The sequence below is a fragment of the Frankliniella occidentalis genome, unplaced genomic scaffold (genome assembly GCF_000697945.3).
Source record: "Frankliniella occidentalis isolate FOCC.00 unplaced genomic scaffold, Focc_3.1 Scaffold35, whole genome shotgun sequence".
NCBI lineage: Eukaryota > Metazoa > Arthropoda > Insecta > Thysanoptera > Thripidae > Frankliniella > Frankliniella occidentalis.
In genome coordinates, this window is record NW_026267165.1 from 51,790 (window position 1) to 78,877 (window position 27,088).

The 27,088-nt window shown below is 42.2% G+C and overlaps 4 protein-coding genes across 42 annotated transcripts in view; 3 read left to right on the plus strand and 1 right to left on the minus strand.

Moving 5' to 3' along the window:
* Positions 1-5,312, plus strand: part of LOC113207644 (cell adhesion molecule Dscam2) — a 44,652-nt gene extending 39,340 nt beyond the window's left edge. For both annotated transcript variants that reach the window (XM_052266056.1, XM_052266062.1), the window contains one exon: positions 805-5,312. In XM_052266056.1, coding sequence (XP_052122016.1) covers positions 805-874 — 70 coding nt within the window. In that variant the 3' untranslated portion in view covers positions 875-5,312. The remainder of the gene's footprint in view (positions 1-804) is intronic.
* LOC113207646 (glycine receptor subunit alphaZ1) overlaps positions 1-11,371 on the plus strand; it is a 14,510-nt gene extending 3,139 nt beyond the window's left edge. For 2 of the 14 annotated variants that reach the window (XM_052266104.1, XM_052266105.1), the window contains exons 3-12: positions 7,689-7,767; positions 7,849-7,922; positions 8,034-8,133; positions 8,239-8,393; positions 8,476-8,631; positions 8,866-9,021; positions 9,175-9,315; positions 9,401-9,627; positions 9,716-9,844; positions 9,926-11,371. In XM_052266104.1, coding sequence (XP_052122064.1) covers positions 7,703-7,767; positions 7,849-7,922; positions 8,034-8,133; positions 8,239-8,393; positions 8,476-8,631; positions 8,866-9,021; positions 9,175-9,315; positions 9,401-9,627; positions 9,716-9,844; positions 9,926-10,303 — 1,581 coding nt within the window. In that variant the 5' untranslated portion in view covers positions 7,689-7,702 and the 3' untranslated portion in view covers positions 10,304-11,371. The other 12 variants (XM_052266102.1, XM_052266108.1, XM_052266100.1 and 9 more) reach the window with 12 other exon arrangements.
* On the minus strand, positions 10,623-21,282 carry LOC113207645 (periodic tryptophan protein 2 homolog). Of its 25 annotated transcripts, none has more exons than XM_052266095.1 (17): positions 21,074-21,282; positions 14,725-14,837; positions 14,274-14,615; positions 14,009-14,161; positions 13,731-13,924; positions 13,437-13,632; positions 13,150-13,357; positions 12,920-13,068; positions 12,676-12,823; positions 12,427-12,583; positions 12,164-12,344; positions 11,927-12,074; positions 11,658-11,835; positions 11,430-11,573; positions 11,236-11,310; positions 10,899-11,139; positions 10,623-10,816 (listed from the first exon to the last, which is right to left on the minus strand). In XM_052266095.1, the coding sequence occupies exons 1-17, from the start codon at positions 21,089-21,091 to the stop codon at positions 10,666-10,668; spliced, it is 2,796 nt and encodes a 931-aa protein (XP_052122055.1). In that variant the 5' UTR covers positions 21,092-21,282; the 3' UTR covers positions 10,623-10,665. The 25 variants fall into 25 exon arrangements, with proteins under 25 accessions (XP_052122055.1, XP_052122056.1, XP_052122054.1 ...); XM_052266096.1 differs by lacking the exon at positions 14,725-14,837 and adding an exon at positions 20,865-20,977; XM_052266094.1 differs by lacking the exons at positions 14,274-14,615; positions 14,725-14,837 and adding exons at positions 20,414-20,755; positions 20,865-20,977.
* Positions 21,283-21,730: 448 nt separating this feature from the next.
* On the plus strand, positions 21,731-25,781 carry LOC127748698 (V-type proton ATPase 16 kDa proteolipid subunit c). Its single transcript, XM_052266114.1, has 3 exons — positions 21,731-21,997; positions 23,458-23,647; positions 23,768-25,781. Exons 1-3 carry the CDS (start codon positions 21,922-21,924, stop codon positions 23,973-23,975), a joined length of 474 nt encoding a protein of 157 aa, XP_052122074.1. The 5' UTR covers positions 21,731-21,921; the 3' UTR covers positions 23,976-25,781.
* Positions 25,782-27,088: the final 1,307 nt, after the last annotated feature.

Below are 27,088 nucleotides of genomic sequence, written 5' to 3' on the forward strand. Positions count from 1 at the left end.
GTGTACATCAATCAGTTCATAATATGCATAACAGGCTTACCTTGCCCAATAGAGCATTGTTCAGTGATTCACCTATACAGAACAACTTTGGGTTTTCAGCTTTTGTCTGATTCTTAAATAACTTCTGTCAAATTTTGAAAGCTGTAAAATAATACTGCATGTGTTTCACAATTCCTTTGGTCACTCGCTAATCCCTCTTTGAGCAAAATTTATCTGTTAAATGACATTGTATACTAATTATCTTTGTGACAACATATATTGCCCTTGTTTTGCATGCCCCTTTCCAATGATGTATGGTAAAGAGTTCAATCGACTTTAGTGTCTGCTTCAGATAATGTTTATGCTTATTATTCTTAATAGCTGACAAAATAATTGTGAAATTCCAGATTCAACTGTAAAGTGTACGTAAACTGATCTAACTGATGTAATAGTTAACATCTCACTATACATCAATTTAGACTGTGTGTGTGAATTATTATTTTTTAAATCCATAACAGTTTTTTGTTGTTTTTTTTTTTTTTAATTTATGGAATTGAGTTTTGGCACATTTTGCACAGATTCTGCATGGCATGTCAAATATCTCAGATCAATTAACATAAAATAGTTGAAACCTTTAGTAGAGTTTGATCTGGTTTGATCTAAACTTTTAAAAAAAGATCCATAACAGTGGAGTCACTTCATTTCTCTTTTGAAGTACTGTATTTATTTTTTGGGGAGAAGGGAAAGCAACTGTCATGTTCAATCAATACTATTGGAATAGGTTCATTTGATTTCCTATTTTTATTTTAATCTTTATTGTTTCAGAAACGAAGCCGGCCCCCACCAACAACACCACCAAAACGGACTCACAGCCTACGATACTGTGGCAGTGTAATCTCTGAATTTTCATATGCCCCGTACCAAACTGGTACGGCAAAAGTGTGCCATACATAGTAGGCGTAATCATCGCCTTTACATCACTAGACCATCAACTCATAGCTGGGGATAATATTACTCTTTCAGTGTTTACAATCAAAACATTTCTACTTTTGTTCCATTAGGAACAAAAAGTAAAGCCTTTCCCCCTATACCTTTATGGACTGATTCTTCATTTTTCATCATGCATCATGAAATTCTTTCTGATTCTCAGTATTGTGTTACATGTTTAACTAAGCAGCTTAAACAACCAATGCCTACTCAGAAAATCTTTCCATAGCTTTAGCTTTCTTCTATGTATCATTTAATCAGTTTCAAAACTTCTTGTTGGGGAAGGATGCTTGAATCATTTTGTAATCATTGAAAAGTGTGCAAAGATTCGCTCTGAAATCATGGCTGAGATCTTTTTGATAGGTATACCCAGTATGATATTAATATTATCTTGATTAGTCAGTAGGAATCTTTTGTGTTAAATTTCATCCTCACGCTGCTTTTTTGTTTATATTGTTTGTTTTTATTTGAAGTTTCATTGTTTATTGACTTTTGGTGTGTATACGTGCTACAATACGAACACAAATGTGCATGTGTAAATTGATGTACATTGAACTTTGCAGGAGTGATAAAAATACTTCCTGCAGTCAAGTCACATGCCAAATTTATTATACATATTCATATACTATGCTATGTACAATATACTCATAATGCAGTGTGTCCATTAAACATAATATTTGTGCGGGTAAATTAATCTCTAGCAGTGAGGGACTAGTAGCAAATGATGTCATGTTCTATGGTCTAATTGTAACTATTCACCCGGTTCTACAATACTAGTCATTATTGATTAACTTCTTTTTCAAGAAAAAATTCTTACGGTTTGGGGAAATTATCCCACTGCCTCTATCGTTGCTGCTGCAATTCTTGCATTGTGGTGTGTATTGAGTCTTTGCAGCATTGGAAAATGGTGTGTATCTGTTATATATGAGAGCTGTGCCTGACATCATTTGTAATAGCCCCCAAAAATAGATTGATGCGTTTGGAGGAGTGGATCAGGATTAATACTGCTCGTTTTTTAGGGATTATAATTATCAAGGTAGCTCTAGCTGTAGATTCTAGGCATGAAGAAAGGATCAGGGCAAAGGCAGCATGTTCAGTCGAGTCAACTGCTAGTGCCGCCAGATCAGAATGAAAAGAGCTCTTTTGCTTTCTTGGTGCTGTGCAGATTCTTATGTGTACCATGTCTGGTCTTTAGTGTGAGAAACATTACAATTAATTGTTGCAATCGGAGGCACCTTATACTGGCTCTAGTATCACAGCTGAGAGTTTGAAAGAGCTTGTATGAGAATTACAAGCATAATTCTTAAGCTGATCTGACAAGTGTATTTACCCAACTATTAATCCTGATATGTTTCATCTAAATGTGTTAATTTCTGTGAGGCTTGAAAGGTCTTTATGTCACTTCCTCTTTCAAATACCTATCATTTTTTTATCCCTTTTGGGCACACTGTGTGTGTTTGGTTTCAAGCAAAGCTCAACATGTGACATGTGATATTTTGTCCTGAATTAAGTTACTATTTAAATTTTTTTAACATTTTATTTCTGATTGTTGTATGTAGTATTTGCTGATCGGCAGTCTCCCAGTGGTTTCATTTAATTTATAATTGTTATTAATTATGTGTGGATTAATGGTAGCTCTAAATTGACACTTGTAATGGTTAGTCCCTTACTACGGAGAAGTATGAGACTGGCATGGGGCAACTATGTCACTGCCAAGTGATAAATATGCGTCCGTACTTATCACAGAAACAGCGATTGGAAAGAAATCTCTTCTCGTAGCATTCCGGGCGATGACTGAACTTTGCATTTTATTAACTTTCAACTCCAAAGAAATGTTAGACTGCAAAGTATCTTCTCACTTAAAGATGTTTGGTTTTCACCCTTATTTCTTTTTGTTCTCTCTTGTATTGTGTTTTATTTTAACCTAATCGTGTCTGGCAAGAGTGAACTGAGTATCTCTTTATCATAAGGGAGCCAGTGCAATGTTGTAACGTTCATGTGCTGAGTGGCCAATTGAATGAAAGACCAGTACTCCTCACTGTGATAGAATGTGCTGGGTTTTTTAATTGGCATGGTGCTAAGTGGTGAGAAAGACGAAAGTAGCAAAGTTTCCCCTTTGGTTGCACATTAATGTGCAGAACACAGTCTCTTGAAATTAAATAAGCTCTACAAAGTAGAACTGATTGATATTTCTTCTTCCATAGAAGTAAAATGAATTGAGATAGGGGAAGCCACTTTGAAATTAAGACTCATAAATTGCCAAAATCTAAGATGAGTACCTAGAATTCTCATTAACTTACATGAAATAGATACTCAAATTGGGTCAGCCCAGCACCAGAATGACGGATTTTAGGCTTGTTAGCTATCTTGAATTGCAGATGATATTCTACTCGCTCATATCTGCAGTTTTAAAAAAAACTAATTATAATGCAGCATTTTATGAAATATCTACATTATAATGTGAAAATTTCGCCAAGTTACTCTGTAAGTTTCTTTTTGTAGTCAATATTTGAAACTATGTAGTCCTTGGCTTAGCAAAACTTAATCAACTTAATCATATTCAATCAATTTATCTTTGTTTCTATGGGTTTATGTCATGTATTTGCATTTTCTGTGTGTCCTTACCCTATGGAGCAGCTCCATATTATCCATTAAATTTTGTAGCGTAATTCATACGCCCAGAGGGCTCATACTTTAGATTATACACGCTTCTATCATTTTGGATCTGAAATTGCATTCTTGATATGCTTTAAGTAAGTCCCCAGTGCTGCATTTTTCAGTGTCAAACTTCTCTTTACTTAATACATAGTCTCTTTTAATGTACAAAGTATTTTATTCTCAACAGTGCATTTGTATTCAAGTAATACAACAAGTTTACACTTAAACTTTGCTTGGATTGCTTTGAAAACTTTTTAAATTAAATGTAATTTTAAGTTTAGTCATAAGTGCAAGTTATGTTTAAATAACTTAGCTATCTATGTATTATATTATGTATGTCATTTTACTTTTTTGAGTTAAATGAATGTCAGGATGAAGACGCAGAGATGGAATTGGATTTGCTCTATTTGATGAGGGGCAGTGATGCCTACACAGGAAAAAGTGACCTTGTCAGAGAAGGAAATCAACAAAAGAGTCTCTATCTAGAAGTCAGGAAATCAATTGAGTGCATAACAGAATGATGAATTTTCAAAATTATTTATTAAACATTACAGTTGGTAGAATTTTGTGAGTATACTTCTCACAAATACATACTTTTTTTCTGTCTTATGGTACAATATGGATTAAGTGAGCATGAGCTGTGCCCTCACTGTTGTAAGATGGAATTGCTCAAGGCTTCAAGGAAATGGAACATAAAATTGAACTGGGAGGTTGACTGCTACACAAATGTCATACATTTCTGTAAGAAATGTTGGTATCATGTTTGAAGCTCTCTGAATTTTTATGAGTTTCATGGAATTGATGAAAAAAGAGAAAGGGGTGAAATCTCTCTGAATGCCTGAATACATGAAGAATGATTTGTGGAGTTTGTTGTCTTAAGTCAAGTAGAGATCTCAACCCCTTTCATCTGGTGTTATACTGACTTCCCTTTTCTGCTATGGACACTTCTGGGTAAATTTTACCTACAGTTTGAAGTGAGTAAGACCACTTGCCTCCTCATTTCAAACTTGAGCGCTTCAGTCAAGGTACAGTGTTTAGTTAACAGCTGAGCTAGCAGAAGGCTTCCTTTTTTATCTCCATGTAAGTTTATCTGTGGGACTGTGATGTTTCATTAGCTTAATGGGAAGCGTTCAATATGCTGTTAGCAATTTCATCAAAATGCTGTATGAGGCACAAAGGAATGTAAAGTGTCGTTTTAAGCTTCCAGAAAGTCAACCAGATTAGGGGTCCTAGTCACACAGCTCTTTGGTAAATATTTCTTGTATGTTTCTTGTGTATAATTTTAGTTCCACTCGTTTGTGCTTTTTTTCTTATGCACATCATACCAATCAAGTGTGATCAACTGTTTTCCAATCGAACCTACCTGTGATGTTATTGATGTGAGACCTACTCTTAATTTATTATCAAGTTAAAACTCATTACTTGAAAGAGTTGGTATAGGACCAGCGCCATTTGATAATTAAAGCATCACTTTGATTTGGTCAGTAGACAGTTAAGTGAAAAAAAGACTTAGCGTTTGTTTATAGTATTATTCTTTTTCTAATTTAAAGGAAATTTAATTCACCATGAAACAGAAATTGACCAAAGAGAGAAATCCTGTGGGCTGGACTCCTAATATGGAAGCTATTTGTACCAAAGTTGTAGAGTGGTTAGTAAATTTGTGTTAATAAATTCTAAATTAAAATTTATGTGTTGTTGTTATTTTGTGCATGTCTGTGGTGTGAGTGTGTGTGTGTGTGTGAGAGAGAGAGAGAGAGTACAGTGCACCTCCATTACCAACTAACACACATTTATCCACCTTTAAGATGAAGAGAGTTGGGGGAGGACGGGGTGGAGTGCCTTGCGCAGCGCACAGGCATGCGATAGTTGGGAAACACAATAACACGTCGTGACAGTGCGACAATACTGCCATACACATTTGTTTTGCCATATTGCGCACCAGCACAGCCCGTACCGACTGTGCATTCGTTTGCGTCACTGACCACCACCCAGTGTTAATGACGACCAGCCTGTTTGCTCGCCGTCAACACAATGGTTTGCACTGACTGCCCCCGCCACGCCACTTGGCCGGGCATCAGGAGTTCATGTGTGGACGCGGGCGGGGGCTGGGGTGGTGCTCATTATGCCACACTTACGACAAAATAAAACCTCCTCTCCCCGGAGCCGCCCCTTTCTGTCCCCTCTCAGATCTGTTAAGACATGCGCCCCGTTTCGAGTCCAACTGAAGGCAGGGGCAGTGCACTGTGCTGTGGGTTGCCTCCATACAGTGCGCTTGCAGTGCGTATTGCCTACCTTCCAGGCGGCTCTTGAGGGCTGGTTGTGAGTCGACCTTCGCCTGACTCGCGAGCCCCCCTCACACCGACTGGACAGGACAGGGGCGAACGGGTTACAGCCGGAAAGGAAGAGTAAAGAGAATCAGAGAACGAGGAAGAGGGGGGAGGGGAGGGGGCGGACAGAGGGAGGGCGGCTCGGACATCCAAGCCACTCCAAGCCGCGCCGCCGCCGCGGCACTCGATCCGATCGCGGCCGAGTGGGGCCGAGCTACTGCTGCGGAGCTGATCCTGATCACCACCACCGCCCAGGCCGGCCAGGCCGGAGAGAAGAGAAGGGTGCGGTTCGCCGCCAACAGCCCCGCGGTGCTCCGACATTCACTTTGCTCGGGGCACAGGCAGACCCAGTGACCCTAGCAGTCTAGGAGAAGACCTCAACGCCCTCGTTGCCCTCTGCGGGTCGAGCGCACACACACCCGCGCTGTCCGCGGCATCGCGCCACCTCCAGCCACCCCAGCGCGCCGCTGCCCTCTGGCCTGCCCTCCTGTCCCACCTGTTGTGACGGCGATCGGGGCGGCGCTGACGGCGAACAGCAGCCAGATCGCAGTTGGCCGCGCAGGGGGGAAGAGCAGATCTTCGCGAGCAGCCTCGGTAAGTTTGCCGGTGGCCGGAAGTGTGGGCCTCGACTGTGCATTTTTTGGCGGGAGCCTGTCAAGGACTCGGCGGCCTGACAACCACTGCAGCAGCTGCGAGGGGCCGCCGTCAGCGTCAGGCCGCCGGCGCCATGACCACGGCGCGTGCTCCGCTGGGCTCCGCGTGCTGCTGCTGGGGGCGCCCGGCCCGGCCCGGCCCGGCCCCGGCTGGTAACGAGGTCCCCCGGGCCTGACCCTTCACTCCCCCCCACCCCCTTTTCGCTGTCCGTCTTGCAACACACACCCTCCCCCAGGCCAGTATAAATGCGAAGCCCTGTTTATTCACTGTTTTGGGTCCTTGAATACCCTTTCGTTTATGAGGACCGGTGATTTGCCGTTGCTGTTTCCAGGACTTCCAGGACCCGGTAGCCGCCCTACCTGACAGACCAGAGGCGTGCCCATAAGGCCTCGGCGTGAGGCTGCGACGCAGCACTCTCCGCAGGTACTAACCGTGCTGACGCCAGGTGAACCGAGCCGCCTGCCGCCGGGGTGCAGGTGGGCTCGCCTTCCACGCGCCGTAGACCACTGTCCCCGTGCGTGCAAGTGGGTGATTCTCCCGCATTCCTGCCCAGGTTGGTCGCCCAGCCCCGTTTGAACAGGTGGGTGGTATACCCGCGGGCGTGTTGCCTGCGGGCGCGGAGTCGTCTAAGAGATCGCCCACAAAGTACGTCCGTTTTTCTCAGATCCATTCGGGCCACTTGCGGGAGCTCAGCGCCTGCGAGATTCGGGGTAGGCCACTCCGCAGTACACGCGTGAAACGCAGGCAAGATATTGCCTACCGACAAGGCGCTATGACAGCCTGCAGCGGCTCAACTTGACAGGTTCGAAAAGGAAGGACGTACTTTATGGATGACACCTAAAGCTCCGTAGTCGGTGACGATAGGCAAGCCTGCCCGCATGCCTGCATCCGGGCGTTGCTCAACGGGGCTGGGCGACCACCGCGACCACCGTAACAAAACGGCGTTTGACCGCCGGCCCATCTGAAAAAAAAAAACATGTTTGTCATAAAGCATCATATGAAGTCCTATTGTACTCCAAGAGCCTTCAAACATTTCTAGTGACTGTTGTGGCGTGACATTCCACCCCTCTCTCGTGTCACCAGCGCCGCGGGTTCCGATGTGGGTGGCCATCAAGGACATCATGGTGTTCGCATGGCTGCCGTTCGTCACCCTATCCCTGTGGTGGGTTGTCCCGCACAGGGATGAGTGAAACAGATTGATATTGCAGCAGCTTACTCACGGTAATTTTTTTTTTTGAAATAGGATTGTCGAGACCGACAGTAAGAAAAACTATTCGATTCGCCCAGAGGTTGTCCTTCCCGATCACTACGTGAAAGGTAAGCGTGTGTTAGCCCTACAGAGATGCATGAAAGTTTAAAGTAACGTTTATGGGGTGGAAAGAAGAATAAGAGTGTCTTTAACACCCCCTTTCCCTTGGTTGTCATCAGAGATCCAGCCTCCTGCCACCACAGGGCAGCCCGTACATTTATTCTTCGATATACATATCGTTGACATCAACTCCATCAACGTCGAAGACATGGATTTCCGGTAAGAATTGCTGTACTATGAGCTCGTTCGTTATTGCAGTAGGGCAGAACGGGCAGAACCAGGCGAAACGCACTCGGTCCTCTTCACTGTTTGCCATTATTGCAGCGTGGACATGTTCGTGCGGCAGCAGTGGACGGAGCCCCGTCTCCACATGCCGGACGCCATTTTCGAGGACGGCGAAGACTACGTGACCTTACCCCCCGAGTTCTTCGACAAGCTGTGGCAGCCGGACCCATACATCATCAACTCAAAAGTGTCGGGTAAACGCAAATAACACCCTCCTCGGGGACCACCAAAAGTTTCGTGGCCTCTTTCACCGCTCTCGCTCTCTCCCTCCCCCAGAGATCGCCATGCTCACGCACCAGTTCTCCTCCGTGACGCTGTACCGCAACAGGACGGTGCGCTACTCGGCGCGCATGCACGCCATCGTGGCCTGCCAGATGGAGTTCCAGCTCTACCCGATGGACATCCAGCTGTGCCCCGTGTACATCGAGAGCTGTGAGTCGCGAGGCCTCCGGGCCGGTGTAGGCAAACGCCAGGCAAGGCGGCCGCATCGCTATCCGTATTGGGCGGCCTACCCACCACACATGTTCGGGGAGAGCACCTAGGGCTAGTGGGAGTTCCGAGGTAGAGCTATTATGGAGAGCTCTGAGAGAGAGCACCTAGTGAGAGCTCTAAAAGAGGTAGGTAGCTGGGTAACTGAGTGTGCTGGCCGTGCTGCCTCGGTCTCAGGGCGCCGGGCGGGTAGGCAACGCGCCCGCAGTGCTCCTCACCGGGCGGCCTACCCTAAGTTGGTCGGGCGCTCCCTTCGAGTCGCAGAGTCGCAGCGCAGCGGTCATGGTGTCATGTTGGGTGTTGGGTCTGATATGGCCATTAGCGACTGGCAAAGTGAGTGTCCATTCCCGACAAAAAAAATAATCTTTTTAAATATCAAATGGTGATTATCAATCACAAACAAAAATTCTACCGCTTATCAGAAAGACGAAAATATTTCTTTCTGGCTCTAATCTGGTGGGCGCGTATACCCTTCTCTTCATACAGTCTCCTACAACGACCACAAGCTGCGGTTGCGATGGGGTGAGGACGGCGTCTCGGTCAACCCCGCTCTCAAGCTGCTGCAGTACAACGTGGGCACACCCCTGGAGCTCAGGGAGATGAGCGGCTACCGCATGGAAAAGGACGGTGAGTTAAGGGCACATTACGTCTTGTCGAGAAGGTACTTACCGCGCGCTAAGTCGGAGGCTCAGTTTCGTCTACGGTGCTGCAGGCAACTTTTCCCGCCTGATCGCCTACTTCCGGTTTGAGCGGCAGATCGGCCACCACCTGATCCAGACGTTTGCGCCCTCGTCCCTCGTCGTGCTCCTCAGCTGGTGCGGCTTCTGGCTCGGCCTCGACGCCATCCCGGGGAGGGTCACCCTCCTGGTCACGTGCATGCTCACGCTCGTCACCATGTTCACCGGGCTCAAGGACATACCCCCCGTGGCGTACGTCAAGGTGCGTGCAAGGCGTGCGTTGAACAATAATAACTCAGTACCCGTCAAGTCACCATCCGCTGAGCACAAGCCGAATACGTGGGTTACAGGCGCTGGACGTATGGATGGCGGCGTGCATGCTGTTCGTGTTCGCCGCGCTCGTCGAGTTCGTCGTCGTCAAGGTGCTGGACGTCCAGCACCAGCGGGAGCAGCGCGAGCACAGAGGCTCGCACCCCCTGGTCAGTGCGCACCGGCTCCTATGCACGACACAACCCATGCAACTAAATCAGGCGAACCTTTTTTTTTTTTTTTTTTTGCAGTGCATCTCAGCCGCGGAGAATGGCGATCCGTACTCACAGGCGTGGGAGATCACGGGCTCCGGCAGCATCTCCGGGGTGGGCGCCCGGTGGCGCAAGGTGGCCGTCAGCTGCCCCGGCTCGGCCCCGGGCTCCCCGGGCTCCGGCTCGCCCGACAGCCCGCCGCACGTCTTGCTGCTGCCGCCCCCGCGACCCGCCCCCACTGGCGGCAACGCCGTTCCCGTCTGGATCGACAGGTTCGCGGGAGGCGGCCTGGGGCCCGAGCAGACACAGCTGTGGAGGCGGATAGACCGCATGTCGCGCCTGATCTTCCCCGCACTCTTCATCATGTTCATCATGTGTTACTGGCCAATACTCCTGCTCAAGGCTTACGGCAAGTGAGAGCACTGCACGTGACTTAAAAATTTCATTCAAGCTTTAGTTGGCAGGGCGAGCACTAGCAGGACACTATATCTCCCGCAAGGTGAGAAGTGTTGCAGACCAACCATCTTAGAGACATGCAGTTTCTTATATTTTTGAATGACAAATTGAGCAGTGAGAATATGTAAGCCGCTCTCTAAACTGATTTGTCGATCTCTTCCACAAAACTGCAAAACTGGTTACTTTTGAAAATAATGTTAGCTTTTAGATGAATTTTTTTTTTTTTTGAAAACAGGGTGAAGGTTTCAGACAGAATGACAAGCAATGATAAAGCAACCTTCTGTCATAATTATTGTATAATTACGATATAAACAAGATTTTCCTTATCCCATTAACATCAGTTCTTCATCACTTATATCACTAGATTCGTTATCTTCCTCTCCCTCGGAATTGACTTGTACAGCAGAACTGCTATTTTTTCTGAGTTCCCCTAACTTTTGAAGGTAACGTAGTGTGTACTTGTTGAAATCGCAACTAAAAAATTAAAATTGTCAAATTATTAGAACAACGGCAGAGATTGAATCAACATAGGAGTATAAGAATATATAGGACTTACATTTTTCCTAGTTCGTCATGTTTGCGTGTTAGAGCTTTCTGCAATGTTAATAACACAGGCAGAAGTTGTGTGTATGTTGTGGAACCTCTATCACGAAGTAGTCCAGGGCTTAGAGAGTTAAGGAGGAAAGTTGACCACTGAAGATAAAAGTCAATATGTCGGGTAGATTCTAGAGACCCTGCCACAAATCTCAATGCCCGAACTTGGTAGGTGGGAGGCATTGAAGATACTGTTAATTCCACTGAAAAAAGACAAAAATTGGGGATTGTTTACATGACAGAGAAATATTTTCCTGTGAAATATTGTTATATGAATGCCAAATTAGTTCCTATCTTACCACTTTCAGGGGGAACTGACTCCACTACTTCTTGAATGAGATCTTGTTCATTCATTTTTACTGCCATCATTAAAGCTAAAAATGGAATGTTAAAAAAGTAAATGTAATAAACAATTAAAAGCTAAAAGAATTAATATGTAAATTGTATATGATAAAGCAAAGCCAGTGCAGATTACTTTCAAATGACCATTTACCTTTTGCATAGTCACACTCCTTCAGAGTTTTTCTTGTGGATTCAGGAGTGACACCCAATTCCAACATGAAGGGATCAAAAACCAATCCCAAGTCAAGGGAATACACTAAAAGCCCTTCAGTAGTAACTGCTGACCAAGCTTGGCCTGTAGATGAAGAGAAGTTATCAAAACTTAAATAGACAGGAGTTAAAATTTACTCCAAAAGAAATCAAGAATATTTTTTTGTACCTGTAGGGGAAAATTGAAGGGAAAAAACTCTAACTTCTGGTTTAACATTTCTTGCAGCCATATCACCTGATTTAACTCCAGGTAATTTTAAAGCAACATTTCCATCCTCATCTTCGTCTCGTTCTTCAACAAGAGCTAGATTACCAAATTCAGTCATATTGCGTCGGTTTACAAAATCCTAAAACAGATAGTTTGAACACATGAAAACTATTTATTTAGACTAATTTGAACTTGACACTCATAATCACACTATACGTAAGATTACTAACATCAACTGCATCAAATGATCTGTTCTGCGTTATCTCAAATTTCTTCACCAACATTGATTCTTTTACATTGTAAATGCACACATTCTTTGATTGCCCGCCAGCTAGAATGTTCTCACCATCGGCAGAATAACATAGACTGTTGAAAGCTCTAAAAAAAAGTAATTAAAAAATTAAAAATAATCGCTTGGATTTATTGAGATACAGTAATTACGATAGACAATAGATCATTTAACTTACTTTCCCTTCAAAGTCTGTTTGGCAGTTACAAGATCTGTATCAGATCTGCCACTGCCCAAATCATTTCGACCTTCAATACAGCTTTTTTGATCACCAGTTTTAGCACTAAAGAAAGAAACCTGAGCATCTAGAGTTGCCACAGCAACTTCCTCCCCATCAGGACGATATGTTACAAAAAGTCCTACAAAAATTAGAGAACACAGCTGGGTTAAGATATTTTTAGAATTTAATTATGCTCAAAAGTTTTAATTCTACTCACGCACCATCTGCAGGTAAAGAAACAGTGTCATGAGCAGACCCACTTTCAATTGCATTCCACAAACGTAATGTTTTGTCCCAGCTAACAGACGCCATAGCAGTACTAGTAGGACTTGGGCTGAATGCAATACTAGAAACTGGTCCTTCATGGCCAGAGAGGATCTGAAGGAAGATTTGGTTATTATATAATTCCATATAATTTTAAAGTCAGCATTAAAAATTCCCTAAAGAATAAAAATTAAAACAAATCATACCTCTAACAGTCGACCTAATTTAATAGACCAAAGATATATCTCAAAAACGTCTTGGCCACCAGCAGCAATGAAATCTCCACTTCGATCCAGTGCTACACAAGTGAACTGAACAGGCCTAGGAGATGTCAATGTCCTGAAGTTCCGATATCTTTTAAAAAACAAATAAACAGTCATTAATATTAATGCCTATGGCCTATGATAGTTAGCTGCAGCTGAATCAATTTGAAAAAGTCAGCCACCCTACCGAGTCATGTCAAAAGCTCGTACAGTGCCATCAAGGGACGAAGTGACCACAAATTTCCTGTTGTGACTGAACTGAACACCTGTCACAGCAGCTGTGTGTTCATGGAAAGTAACAAAACAAAACCCAGATGAGGTGTTCCAAAGTTTAACCTGAAAATAAAATGAGAGAGGGCTAATTTTATTTCATCATTACTGTAAGGCATCGAGCTGATATTTCAGCAGAGATTTTACCTTTCCATCTCCACCACCTGTAACAACATATTGACCATCTGAGGAGTAGGCTAGGCATGTCATGTTATTAGCATGTCCCTGCTGCTTCATGACATAGGTTTCACTTTGCCATTCCCACACAAGCAATTGGCCAAGACCAGAACAACCCAAGGCAATCCAGTCACCTGGGGCATTCAATGCAACAGATGCAATAACTTGGTCTGAAATACTTCAACAAAAAATTGGGAAAATTTAATTAACAAGCCTTTTCTTTCTCTTGTCCAGTAACACAGTCAAATGAAACTTACCTGAGGGAATGAATGAGAGAGACATTTGGCATCTCATGCAAAAAGAATGACCCACAGGAAAATCCAGTAACTAAAACATGAGTCTCAGCATGGTATGAAGCTGAAGTCAAAGTTGCACTTCTATCAGCTTTCACGAGATCATTCAAATAGTGCCTTGCTAATCTCTTGTAGACAAGTTTTTTCATCTGTTCATTACCTGTAAATTATGATTATTTTATTTATTTTTAAGGGTTTAATTTATACGTAATTTAAACTATAATTTCCCTGTGGAGAGAAAAATTATAGCCTCCTTACCATCATCATCTACTTCCATTTCTTCATCACTTTTTGATCCTTTCGACTCCTTTGAAGTTTTGTCACCCGAAGTCTGTGGAATGTCATCTTCGCTATCACTGTTTGAAGCCTCTTTAACTTTTTTCTTTAGTGGTTCCCATGGCTCCAAGTCTGATGGTTCAATACTACTTTCCCAAATGCAGAGATGTCCATTTCTACGTAAAATTTAAATGAATATTTAGGCTAACACTATACAAAACACGGAAATGATTTTTTTAAAACCTAATTTTTAACAATACCGTGCTATAGTGATTAGGTCCAAAGATTGTTTCTCAAAAAATACAGCTCTTATGGCGTCAGAATGGCTTCCCAAAGTAACTCCACGAAAGTTGGCAAACTTTTCCAAAGAGTAGAGTTTAGTGCACATGTCCTTTGAGCCAACAGCCAAAATCCTACAAAAAATTAAAAACGTTTAATATTTTGAATTTCATAATGTACAAATGTAATCACATAAATGTAGAAAAACAGCAGTTGAATCCAATTACTTAGAATAAGATAACTTACTTTGAGTCACCTGACCAGTCAAGACAAGTGGTATCATCAAAAGCACCATGAAAAACACGTTCCATTATAAACGGGTTGAACTCTCCAGTTGCTGGCCCAGGAGACTTGAAAACAAAGACATTGTTTTCCTTGCAGGCTGCAAAATGCTTTCCGTCTGGACTGAAGCGTATACATCTCACTTTCCTCTTGAATCGGTACTTGTGAACAGTAGTGCCACTGATCAAACTTATCAAATGTGCCTCTCCTTCTTCATTGACAGCGATTAGTATACAACCATCAGGAGAGAGATCAAGAGCAGTGAAATTAAATCGGCTTTCAACTGGGAGAGTAGAGGTTTTATTGCTGAAAAGAAATAGGATAATTTTAAAAATAGCATTAAGTTAGCAAAGCAGCTACAAAAATCTAGAGCATAAAACCAATGGATCAATTTCAGCAATAATAATTTACTCACTTCCGTAAATCAAAAACTGAAATTCTGTTTCCTACGGGGCTAATAACAGAGTTGCCATCTGGGGTAAAAAGTAAGTTCCCGCGGTGGTATACTGACCCAAAGAGATTGGAAAACTGAAAATAAAAAGAAATACAGTCATTCAGGTTGACTGTGATAAACAACACAATAACACAGATTTAAAAAAGGAAATATAGGTTAGACTCCGATACCTTATACGCGAACTTCATGTTGAACTGATAATAACAGTTGATAACCTCAACAACAACTCGTCAACAACCAAATTATTGAATAGGACAGTTGTTTTAAAACGTTCAAGAACAAGTAATACTTAAAACATCGTAAATTTCTATTATTTTCAAGTGTCTCACGTGTAGACGGCACTTGTGTTTACCGCAACATGGGTGCTTTTCTTCTTCTTCCTCAGTGAAGAAAGACTCGCGGGGGCCTTGAGCTTTTCTTCGATTGCTAATAAAACACGAAGAAATGGTTTCACTACCTTACTGCGTTATCTCAAATTTCTTCACCAACATTGATTCTTTTACATTGTAAATGCACACATTCTTTGATTGCCCGCCAGCTAGAATGTTCTCACCATCGGCAGAATAACATAGACTGTTGAAAGCTCTAAAAAAAAGTAATTAAAAAATTAGAAATAATCGCTTGGATTTATTGAGATACAGTAATTACGATAGACAATAGATCATTTAACTTACTTTCCCTTCAAAGTCTGTTTGGCAGTTACAAGATCTGTATCAGATCTGCCACTGCCCAAATCATTTCGACCTTCAATACAGCTTTTTTGATCACCAGTTTTAGCACTAAAGAAAGAAACCTGAGCATCTAGAGTTGCCACAGCAACTTCCTCCCCATCAGGACGATATGTTACAAAAAGTCCTACAAAAATTAGAGAACACAGCTGGGTTAAGATATTTTTAGAATTTAATTATGCTCAAAAGTTTTAATTCTACTCACGCACCATCTGCAGGTAAAGAAACAGTGTCATGAGCAGACCCACTTTCAATTGCATTCCACAAACGTAATGTTTTGTCCCAGCTAACAGACGCCATAGCAGTACTAGTAGGACTTGGGCTGAATGCAATACTAGAAACTGGTCCTTCATGGCCAGAGAGGATCTGAAGGAAGATTTGGTTATTATATAATTCCATATAATTTTAAAGTCAGCATTACAAATTCCCTAAAGAATAGAAATTAAAACAAATCATACCTCTAACAGTCGACCTAATTTAATAGACCAAAGATATATCTCAAAAACGTCTTGGCCACCAGCAGCAATGAAATCTCCACTTCGATCCAGTGCTACACAAGTGAACTGAACAGGCCTAGGAGATGTCAATGTCCTGAAGTTCCGATATCTTTTAAAAAACAAATAAACAGTCATTAATATTAATGCCTATGGCCTATGATAGTTAGCTGCAGCTGAATCAATTTGAAAAAGTCAGCCACCCTACCGAGTCATGTCAAAAGCTCGTACAGTGCCATCAAGGGACGAAGTGACCACAAATTTCCTGTTGTGACTGAACTGAACACCTGTCACAGCAGCTGTGTGTTCATGGAAAGTAACAAAACAAAACCCAGATGAGGTGTTCCAAAGTTTAACCTGAAAATAAAATGAGAGAGGGCTAATTTTATTTCATCATTACTGTAAGGCATCGAGCTGATATTTCAGCAGAGATTTTACCTTTCCATCTCCACCACCTGTAACAACATATTGACCATCTGAGGAGTAGGCTAGGCATGTCATGTTATTAGCATGTCCCTGCTGCTTCATGACATAGGTTTCACTTTGCCATTCCCACACAAGCAATTGGCCAAGACCAGAACAACCCAAGGCAATCCAGTCACCTGGGGCATTCAATGCAACAGATGCAATAACTTGGTCTGAAATACTTCAACAAAAAATTGGGAAAATTTAATTAACAAGCCTTTTCTTTCTCTTCTCCAGTGACACAGTCAAATGAAACTTTACCTGAGGGAATGAATGAGAGAGACATTTGGCATCTCATGCAAAAAGAATGACCCACAGGAAAATCCAGTAACTAAAACATGAGTCTCAGCATGGTATGAAGCTGAAGTCAAAGTTGCACTTCTATCAGCTTTCACGAGATCATTCAAATAGTGCCTTGCTAATCTCTTGTAGACAAGTTTTTTCATCTGTTCATTACCTGTAAATTATGATTATTTTATTTATTTTTAAGGGTTTAATTTATACGTAATTTAAACTATAATTTCCCTGTGGAGAGAAAAATTATAGCCTCTGAATCAACATAGGAGTATAAGAATATATAGGACTTACATTTTTCCTAGTTCGTCATGTTTGCGTGTTAGAGCTTTCTGCAATGTTAATAACACAGGCAGAAGTTGTGTGTATGTTGTGGAACCTCTATCACGAAGTAGTCCAGGGCTTAGAGAGTTAAGGAGGAAAGTTGACCACTGAAGATAAAAGTCAATATGTCGGGTAGATTCTAGAGACCCTGCCACAAATCTCAATGCCCGAACTTGGTAGGTGGGAGGCATTGAAGATACTGTTAATTCCACTGAAAAAAGACAAAAATTGGGGATTGTTTACATGACAGAGAAATATTTTCCTGTGAAATATTGTTATATGAATGCCAAATTAGTTCCTATCTTACCACTTTCAGGGGGAACTGACTCCACTACTTCTTGAATGAGATCTTGTTCATTCATTTTTACTGCCATCATTAAAGCTAAAAATGGAATGTTAAAAAAGTAAATGTAATAAACAATTAAAAGCTAAAAGAATTAATATGTAAATTGTATATGATAAAGCAAAGCCAGTGCAGATTACTTTCAAATGACCATTTACCTTTTGCATAGTCACACTCCTTCAGAGTTTTTCTTGTGGATTCAGGAGTGACACCCAATTCCAACATGAAGGGATCAAAAACCAATCCCAAGTCAAGGGAATACACTAAAAGCCCTTCAGTAGTAACTGCTGACCAAGCTTGGCCTGTAGATGAAGAGAAGTTATCAAAACTTAAATAGACAGGAGTTAAAATTTACTCCAAAAGAAATCAAGAATATTTTTTTGTACCTGTAGGGGAAAATTGAAGGGAAAAAACTCTAACTTCTGGTTTAACATTTCTTGCAGCCATATCACCTGATTTAACTCCAGGTAATTTTAAAGCAACATTTCCATCCTCATCTTCGTCTCGTTCTTCAACAAGAGCTAGATTACCAAATTCAGTCATATTGCGTCGGTTTACAAAATCCTAAAACAGATAGTTTGAACACATGAAAACTATTTATTTAGACTAATTTGAACTTGACACTCATAATCACACTATACGTAAGATTACTAACATCAACTGCATCAAATGATCTGTTCTGCGTTATCTCAAATTTCTTCACCAACATTGATTCTTTTACATTGTAAATGCACACATTCTTTGATTGCCCGCCAGCTAGAATGTTCTCACCATCGGCAGAATAACATAGACTGTTGAAAGCTCTAAAAAAAAGTAATTAAAAAATTAAAAATAATCGCTTGGATTTATTGAGATACAGTAATTACGATAGACAATAGATCATTTAACTTACTTTCCCTTCAAAGTCTGTTTGGCAGTTACAAGATCTGTATCAGATCTGCCACTGCCCAAATCATTTCGACCTTCAATACAGCTTTTTTGATCACCAGTTTTAGCACTAAAGAAAGAAACCTGAGCATCTAGAGTTGCCACAGCAACTTCCTCCCCATCAGGACGATATGTTACAAAAAGTCCTACAAAAATTAGAGAACACAGCTGGGTTAAGATATTTTTAGAATTTAATTATGCTCAAAAGTTTTAATTCTACTCACGCACCATCTGCAGGTAAAGAAACAGTGTCATGAGCAGACCCACTTTCAATTGCATTCCACAAACGTAATGTTTTGTCCCAGCTAACAGACGCCATAGCAGTACTAGTAGGACTTGGGCTGAATGCAATACTAGAAACTGGTCCTTCATGGCCAGAGAGGATCTGAAGGAAGATTTGGTTATTATATAATTCCATATAATTTTAAAGTCAGCATTAAAAATTCCCTAAAGAATAAAAATTAAAACAAATCATACCTCTAACAGTCGACCTAATTTAATAGACCAAAGATATATCTCAAAAACGTCTTGGCCACCAGCAGCAATGAAATCTCCACTTCGATCCAGTGCTACACAAGTGAACTGAACAGGCCTAGGAGATGTCAATGTCCTGAAGTTCCGATATCTTTTAAAAAACAAATAAACAGTCATTAATATTAATGCCTATGGCCTATGATAGTTAGCTGCAGCTGAATCAATTTGAAAAAGTCAGCCACCCTACCGAGTCATGTCAAAAGCTCGTACAGTGCCATCAAGGGACGAAGTGACCACAAATTTCCTGTTGTGACTGAACTGAACACCTGTCACAGCAGCTGTGTGTTCATGGAAAGTAACAAAACAAAACCCAGATGAGGTGTTCCAAAGTTTAACCTGAAAATAAAATGAGAGAGGGCTAATTTTATTTCATCATTACTGTAAGGCATCGAGCTGATATTTCAGCAGAGATTTTACCTTTCCATCTCCACCACCTGTAACAACATATTGACCATCTGAGGAGTAGGCTAGGCATGTCATGTTATTAGCATGTCCCTGCTGCTTCATGACATAGGTTTCACTTTGCCATTCCCACACAAGCAATTGGCCAAGACCAGAACAACCCAAGGCAATCCAGTCACCTGGGGCATTCAATGCAACAGATGCAATAACTTGGTCTGAAATACTTCAACAAAAAATTGGGAAAATTTAATTAACAAGCCTTTTCTTTCTCTTGTCCAGTAACACAGTCAAATGAAACTTACCTGAGGGAATGAATGAGAGAGACATTTGGCATCTCATGCAAAAAGAATGACCCACAGGAAAATCCAGTAACTAAAACATGAGTCTCAGCATGGTATGAAGCTGAAGTCAAAGTTGCACTTCTATCAGCTTTCACGAGATCATTCAAATAGTGCCTTGCTAATCTCTTGTAGACAAGTTTTTTCATCTGTTCATTACCTGTAAATTATGATTATTTTATTTATTTTTAAGGGTTTAATTTATACGTAATTTAAACTATAATTTCCCTGTGGAGAGAAAAATTATAGCCTCCTTACCATCATCATCTACTTCCATTTCTTCATCACTTTTTGATCCTTTCGACTCCTTTGAAGTTTTGTCACCCGAAGTCTGTGGAATGTCATCTTCGCTATCACTGTTTGAAGCCTCTTTAACTTTTTTCTTTAGTGGTTCCCATGGCTCCAAGTCTGATGGTTCAATACTACTTTCCCAAATGCAGAGATGTCCATTTCTACGTAAAATTTAAATGAATATTTAGGCTAACACTATACAAAACACGGAAATGATTTTTTTAAAACCTAATTTTTAACAATACCGTGCTATAGTGATTAGGTCCAAAGATTGTTTCTCAAAAAATACAGCTCTTATGGCGTCAGAATGGCTTCCCAAAGTAACTCCACGAAAGTTGGCAAACTTTTCCAAAGAGTAGAGTTTAGTGCACATGTCCTTTGAGCCAACAGCCAAAATCCTACAAAAAATTAAAAACGTTTAATATTTTGAATTTCATAATGTACAAATGTAATCACATAAATGTAGAAAAACAGCAGTTGAATCCAATTACTTAGAATAAGATAACTTACTTTGAGTCACCTGACCAGTCAAGACAAGTGGTATCATCAAAAGCACCATGAAAAACACGTTCCATTATAAACGGGTTGAACTCTCCAGTTGCTGGCCCAGGAGACTTGAAAACAAAGACATTGTTTTCCTTGCAGGCTGCAAAATGCTTTCCGTCTGGACTGAAGCGTATACATCTCACTTTCCTCTTGAATCGGTACTTGTGAACAGTAGTGCCACTGATCAAACTTATCAAATGTGCCTCTCCTTCTTCATTGACAGCGATTAGTATACAACCATCAGGAGAGAGATCAAGAGCAGTGAAATTAAATCGGCTTTCAACTGGGAGAGTAGAGGTTTTATTGCTGAAAAGAAATAGGATAATTTTAAAAATAGCATTAAGTTAGCAAAGCAGCTACAAAAATCTAGAGCATAAAACCAATGGATCAATTTCAGCAATAATAATTTACTCACTTCCGTAAATCAAAAACTGAAATTCTGTTTCCTACGGGGCTAATAACAGAGTTGCCATCTGGGGTAAAAAGTAAGTTCCCGCGGTGGTATACTGACCCAAAGAGATTGGAAAACTGAAAATAAAAAGAAATACAGTCATTCAGGTTGACTGTGATAAACAACACAATAACACAGATTTAAAAAAGGAAATATAGGTTAGACTCCGATACCTTATACGCGAACTTCATGTTGAACTGATAATAACAGTTGATAACCTCAACAACAACTCGTCAACAACCAAATTATTGAATAGGACAGTTGTTTTAAAACGTTCAAGAACAAGTAATACTTAAAACATCGTAAATTTCTATTATTTTCAAGTGTCTCACGTGTAGACGGCACTTGTGTTTACCGCAACATGGGTGCTTTTCTTCTTCTTCCTCAGTGAAGAAAGACTCGCGGGGGCCTTGAGCTTTTCTTCGATTGCTAATAAAACACGAAGAAATGGTTTCACTACCTTAACACATTTAACAGAAAAGAACGTTTTAATAATAGAACTTTAAAGCAATTTGACAATGCGATTAAGTCCAATCATTTTAATTGAGCGTACGTCAACGGGGCCGTGACTAAGCGTCAGCGTTTCATCGTTTTTCTTGCTGTAAATCCCACATAACAGCGACTCAAAAGTCGATGATCGGATTAAATTAACATCAATCTGTTAAAATTTCTCGTAAACGATATGTTTGCGCGATTTCCAGTAGTAAAGATCGCTAAAAAGGTGCTTGTCTTCTGCTAGAAAATGGCGTCGGCGGTGGCTGGCCGACGGGCCGTGGCTGTTCGTGACGTCACCGGCATCACATGAGAGCGAGCGTACGATTCGCCGAGAGGGCCGAAGAGCTCACTTCGCAGCCAATCGCCGAGCGACACACTGCCTTCTGAGTCCGACACTGCCCGTCACATGACCCTCAGCCAGTAGGCCATATTTGACAGTGAGCTGTCTAGTTTAGTGAGAGAGTGAACTCGAGTTGAGTATTTTCATCGTCTCCGTGGTCGTGTAAATACCGCAAACAAATTTAAAATGGCAGCGGATATGGCACCAATCTACTCCCCTTTCTTCGGCGTGATGGGAGCCGCCTCTGCTATCATTTTCAGTTGTAAGTATATTGAATGGAGACCATACGCGGGCCCAGCGGAAGGGGCTTAACTGCTTGGCCTGCCTATTGATTTGGCCCGGGGGACCACCCCCCATCTTCGCTAAGCTGCGTGGCAAAATCGTGTTTGCGGGCAGCTAACTGGGTCCTAGCGTGTTAACGGGGTCTCTTTGAGCCTAGTCACATGATGGGGGTGGAAGCCTTAGCATGTGACACACCCCGTACCGGGCAGGCCATCGGGGTTCTGGGCCACCCGGGACCTCGTTTCAGGGTGGCCGATGGCCACCTCACGGGGTGAAGCACGGCGCTTCCTATCTTCTAAGCGAATTCCCGTTATTTTCCCTCGCTAAATAAGCCCGTATCCATCAGGATCGCTTCAAGTTTCTGGTCGGCAGCAGACCGCGATGAGAAAAGCAGGGCCTCTCACGGTCCCCGGAACCTGTGACGACCTCGGCCAGTCACGAGTTCTGTCAAAGTCCTCCGTTGGCTGAGAAGTTGCAAGTTGCAGCCTTGTCGCGCTGCGCTTGTCAGCTCGTGATTTTCTCTTCCAAACTAAAAATGCGGCATTCTGTTCACCTTTTCTGTCTAATTCCCACAGTTTTCCTCTAACAAATTTTGACTACATGGCGATTTTCGGCCTCGGGCCTTGGCTGGGCATGACCATATGCGGTTACTTGCGATTTTGCACGCAACTGCAAAAGATCCACAAACACATTTTTTCCACTTAAATTTTTTGTCTCTTTTGAATCAAATCAGACCAAACCACCTGACAATGGATACAAATGCAATTTAAAGTTGTCCAGAGTTTGGTTAGGTTCATCTTAACACGGTACCAAAATGTGATTTTGTTTCTCTATTCATCAGATTGTTAGTTATGAATGAACGAATTAAGAATTTAAAACCTAATGAAGGAATGAATGGGATTCTCTGATGAATTCATAATATTTGGAGACCTTGTAAATTGACATGGGCACACGTAACCATTCACTTGCAATGTTATATTTAAATGTAGACCAAAGTTTCTACTTTTTGATCGATTATCTATGTAGTTCTACTCTTGGTTTTAATTGAGAAACTTACATCTTGCATAGATATTAACCTAAGCGGCCATCAGCTGATCCAAGATGGCTGCCCCTTCAGACCTTAGTCATGTGATTTGGTCTTGTGACCCCATTCAGATCACATGCATGTCCCTATGTAAAGTAAATTTTTTGGAGGGAAATGTTTGTAAACAGTCAGTAGTCAATCTTCCCTGTACTATCTACCTTTATCTACTTCAACCTCAGGAAGCCACTTGAAACCTTATCTTCACAATAGGTGTTTGCTGATAGCGTATTGATGGGCTCTTCCTTCACACTCAAAAGATCAGTTCAAAGTTTTAGTGTCAGAAGTTTGAAGATATTGTAACTGTTAATCCTTTTCATATTTTGACTGTTAATGAATTGTTTTCCTTTCTTTTTCAGCCCTAGGAGCTGCTTATGGCACAGCCAAGTCCGGCACTGGTATTGCCGCCATGTCGGTAATGAGACCAGAACTTATTATGAAATGTATCATTCCCGTTGTCATGGCGGGTATCATTGCCATCTATGGTTTAGTGGTGGCTGTCCTGATTGCGGGTAACCTGAATGAGCCCCCAAATTACACACTATTCAAGTAAGTACCTGGCATCAATTCAATAAATCTATTAAAAGGTTACCCTCTCTGTTGAGAGCAATCAGTCTTATTCTAGAGCTTTATTAAACTCTTATTAAACATATATTTGTCTTCTTTCAGGGGTTTCCTGCATTTGGGGGCAGGTCTTGCTGTAGGCTTCAGTGGTCTTGCCGCTGGCTTTGCTATTGGTATTGTTGGTGATGCTGGTGTGCGAGGAACTGCCCAACAACCTCGTCTCTTCGTTGGTATGATCCTGATCCTCATTTTCGCTGAGGTCTTGGGTCTGTACGGTCTCATTGTTGCCATCTACCTCTACTCCAAAAACTAAACAGTTCATTTGCCATGGTCATCTGTACTTCAAGAAAGAGGAGAATGCCCAGCTTCTGGAATTCTTCTTGTTTATAATTTCTTTCTTGTTTCGGGTCCCTCGCTATGAAATGCTGGGAAAATTGGCGGGCAGTGCCGAAATGTCTCCTACACTGAGCGATACCCACCATTCGTAAAAGTATTCACTTTAGTTTTAGTTTATTTTCTGAACAAAAGAAAGACAGAGTTCCGGAAGTATTCAGCTCCAGGATTTTTTTTCTTACAAAGGCTGAATATTGTAGCACAATTATTTTTATTTTTTTAAAATATTTAAAAAATAATAGGTGGTTTTAAAACGGCTCACTGTACTTTTGATGCATATATTGTTTTGTACTAAATTATGCTTGCCCCAGCAGCAGAAAATGAAATGTCTAGCTTGAAAGGTGTTGATCGCTTGCTTCGCAGCAGACATTGTGGTGGGCTAGTATTATTTGATATTACAATTGTCGCATATCATTCTCCCTTTCTCTCCTTGCTCTTTTGTTATCACTACTCCTGGGGAGTAGTTTGTTTGTCTTGTGTACATATTATTTTAAAATTTGAAATTTTAGTTAGGAGGGTAAGGGTATATCCCTTTCAAGCTACTCATTTTGGTTCTGTCTAGGCCTACCACAAAGTTCTTTTTGTAGGATTTTCTGAATCAGTCATTCAGTCATAACCATTTGTTAAAATGTCTACCATTTAAAATATTGATGTAGGTAGAACTTACCCCTGGATTAATAGTACAACGTACCTTCTGCTTCATTGGTATCATCTACAATTTAAATTATTTTCTGAGCAGCTTGTAGACTCTTAAATGTTTTGAAAGTTAAGATCACTTTTATTGAATTTTAAAATTTTGTCTGAATATATAAGCCTTTTGGTCTTAACTGCTGCGTAAAATTAAAGTGAGGTGTTAGTCTGTTGGTAGTTGTAGTATTGTTACCTGTTAGTCAGGGGTGGGTACAGTGTTGTTTAAAGTGAATACTAGAAGATAATTTGTACATTCCAATGAGTGTCTATCATTCTTTGAAAGCAATCTTTAAGTCAGGAAGATAAAATATGAGTATATATGTAAACATATACTGTATAATACTTAAGTCACCCTTGGTAATTTTAGTGGTTCATCTGTCATTGATACATCATTTCACCATTAGGCCACAGTTGAACAGCGGCTGAGTGCTGCGTATACTGCCCCTCGCTTGACCTGCACAACCCTATAAATCTGTATAAATGTATCCCCTATTGTAATTATTGGCATTGCCTCTGCTGGATATTTCCTTAAGTGATCATGATCTATCTTCCCCTTTTAATGGGCTGCTATGATGTAAATGTAAATCAAGACTTCCTCTTCAAGGTTTTACTTGATTTGAGCTCAGTAGGTTTTTATTTTAACTTTGTGCAACAGTTGTGAGGAAGCTACTTTGTTGCGTGACATTGGGATTACCATTTTCCAACCATTTTATCTACCTAATTGAGCAACAAGAGCTATATTCTCTTGTTGCTTGCAGGTTTGGTTCCAAATATTTTAGGCATTTCTTTTGCTGCATTCATTTTTAGAGTGGGAGGTGTGAATACGTCTTTCTGCTGTGTCCTTTGTTTTTTTTAGAAAGTATGTTGGCTTTGTTGTATGATTCTTGTTTTAAATTGTGTGTTAAGAGTTTACAATTCTAGCATGTTCAGTGATGGCAACTTTTTTCGACATTGTTCCTTTTCCGGTGTATAAAATAGCATGTCTGTTATCTGTGTATGAATGATATTAAGAAGGAAATAAAAGAAATAGAACTGATTTGTGCTTTCTGTTTCATTTAGCACCTGAAGGTGGAACTAGCCTCCTCCCTGTCATGCCTGATGCTTGGTGATGTAACTGGTATACAGTAGCATCCAAGCCTCCAAGCCTCCATCGAGATGTCTATACATTTTATCAGTTTCGGCGAGGACGAGACGCGCTTTCCGCCGGCTCCAACCCGATTCACCGTTAAACGGTGGTACTTTGTAGTCAGCCGTCGCCGCCGCCGTCCCGGGGAAGTCGTATCTCATGTCAGTCAACACGCCTTATCTCGAGAGCGTCGTCAAGTGGCCGCTCTGAGCGCGCGGTTCTCCTCTCCGGCTCTCCTCTTCCGGCGCGGATGTCGCCGTACAGCACTCCCGTGGCGTTCGGGTCGTGTCGTCACCGCGGCACTACCGTCCTGTCCTAATCAATGGGCGTGGGTCACTCGGAGCGGGAGTGTGGGGGGCTCGACTGGGCCTTGTACTACGTACGGGCGCGTGGCGCTGCTGCTGGCTCGGTAGTGCGGTGCGGTGCTGCCAGACGGCGAGTCGGGGGCGTAACATATAAGGGGGGGAGGGGGTCAATACTTCGGAAACACCGTCCGATTCACCTCCCTCCTACCCCCTACCCCGACGACGGAGAGGACTTCAGTCTTGAGAAAGGGCAGCCCTTTCTCAAGCTTTAGTACGCTCTATTGTCCGCGACGACGAGTTCTCTCGGACGGACTTCGGATAGGAGGGCGGGCACGGGCGTCGAGATGCTGGCGGCGGCGGGGAGGACTTGGCGTTCAAACTGGTTCAAACTAAACCGCCGCTTCCCCCTCAGCTGCTGCTGGGGCTGCATTTGGAAACGGGCCCCGCGAGAGCGTCGCGCCGTGATTCAGCGGCATGCCAACTCGGCGGGGGCCGTCCGTACATCAGCTCAGCCCCCCCCCCACCCCCCGCCTTATTATATTAGAGGCAGCCCCTGAGCGGTGCCAATGGCCCTGGGGCGACCCGGGCTGGGCTCCCTGCAGCAAATCAATATATTTTTTTTTCACTCTCTAAATCTTTTTTCTCATCATCCGCGTCATTTCGCCTCAATAAATAGTCCTTTTACACACGCACCACCGCAGCAGAGTGCAAGTGTCCATCCGCGCGGCTCTCTGTCGCTCGTGCATGCCCAAAAGCCCACGCGAGCGACAGAGAAGGCAGGCGTCTGGCGCAGCCCGCGCAGCCCCGCGTGACGACAGGTGCCCCACGCCGAGTCACGTGCCGAGCGGGCGCCAGGCGCCACGAGCCGCCGCGGCAGGCGCAGCGGGCGCCGCCAGGCCCGTCCTCCAGGAG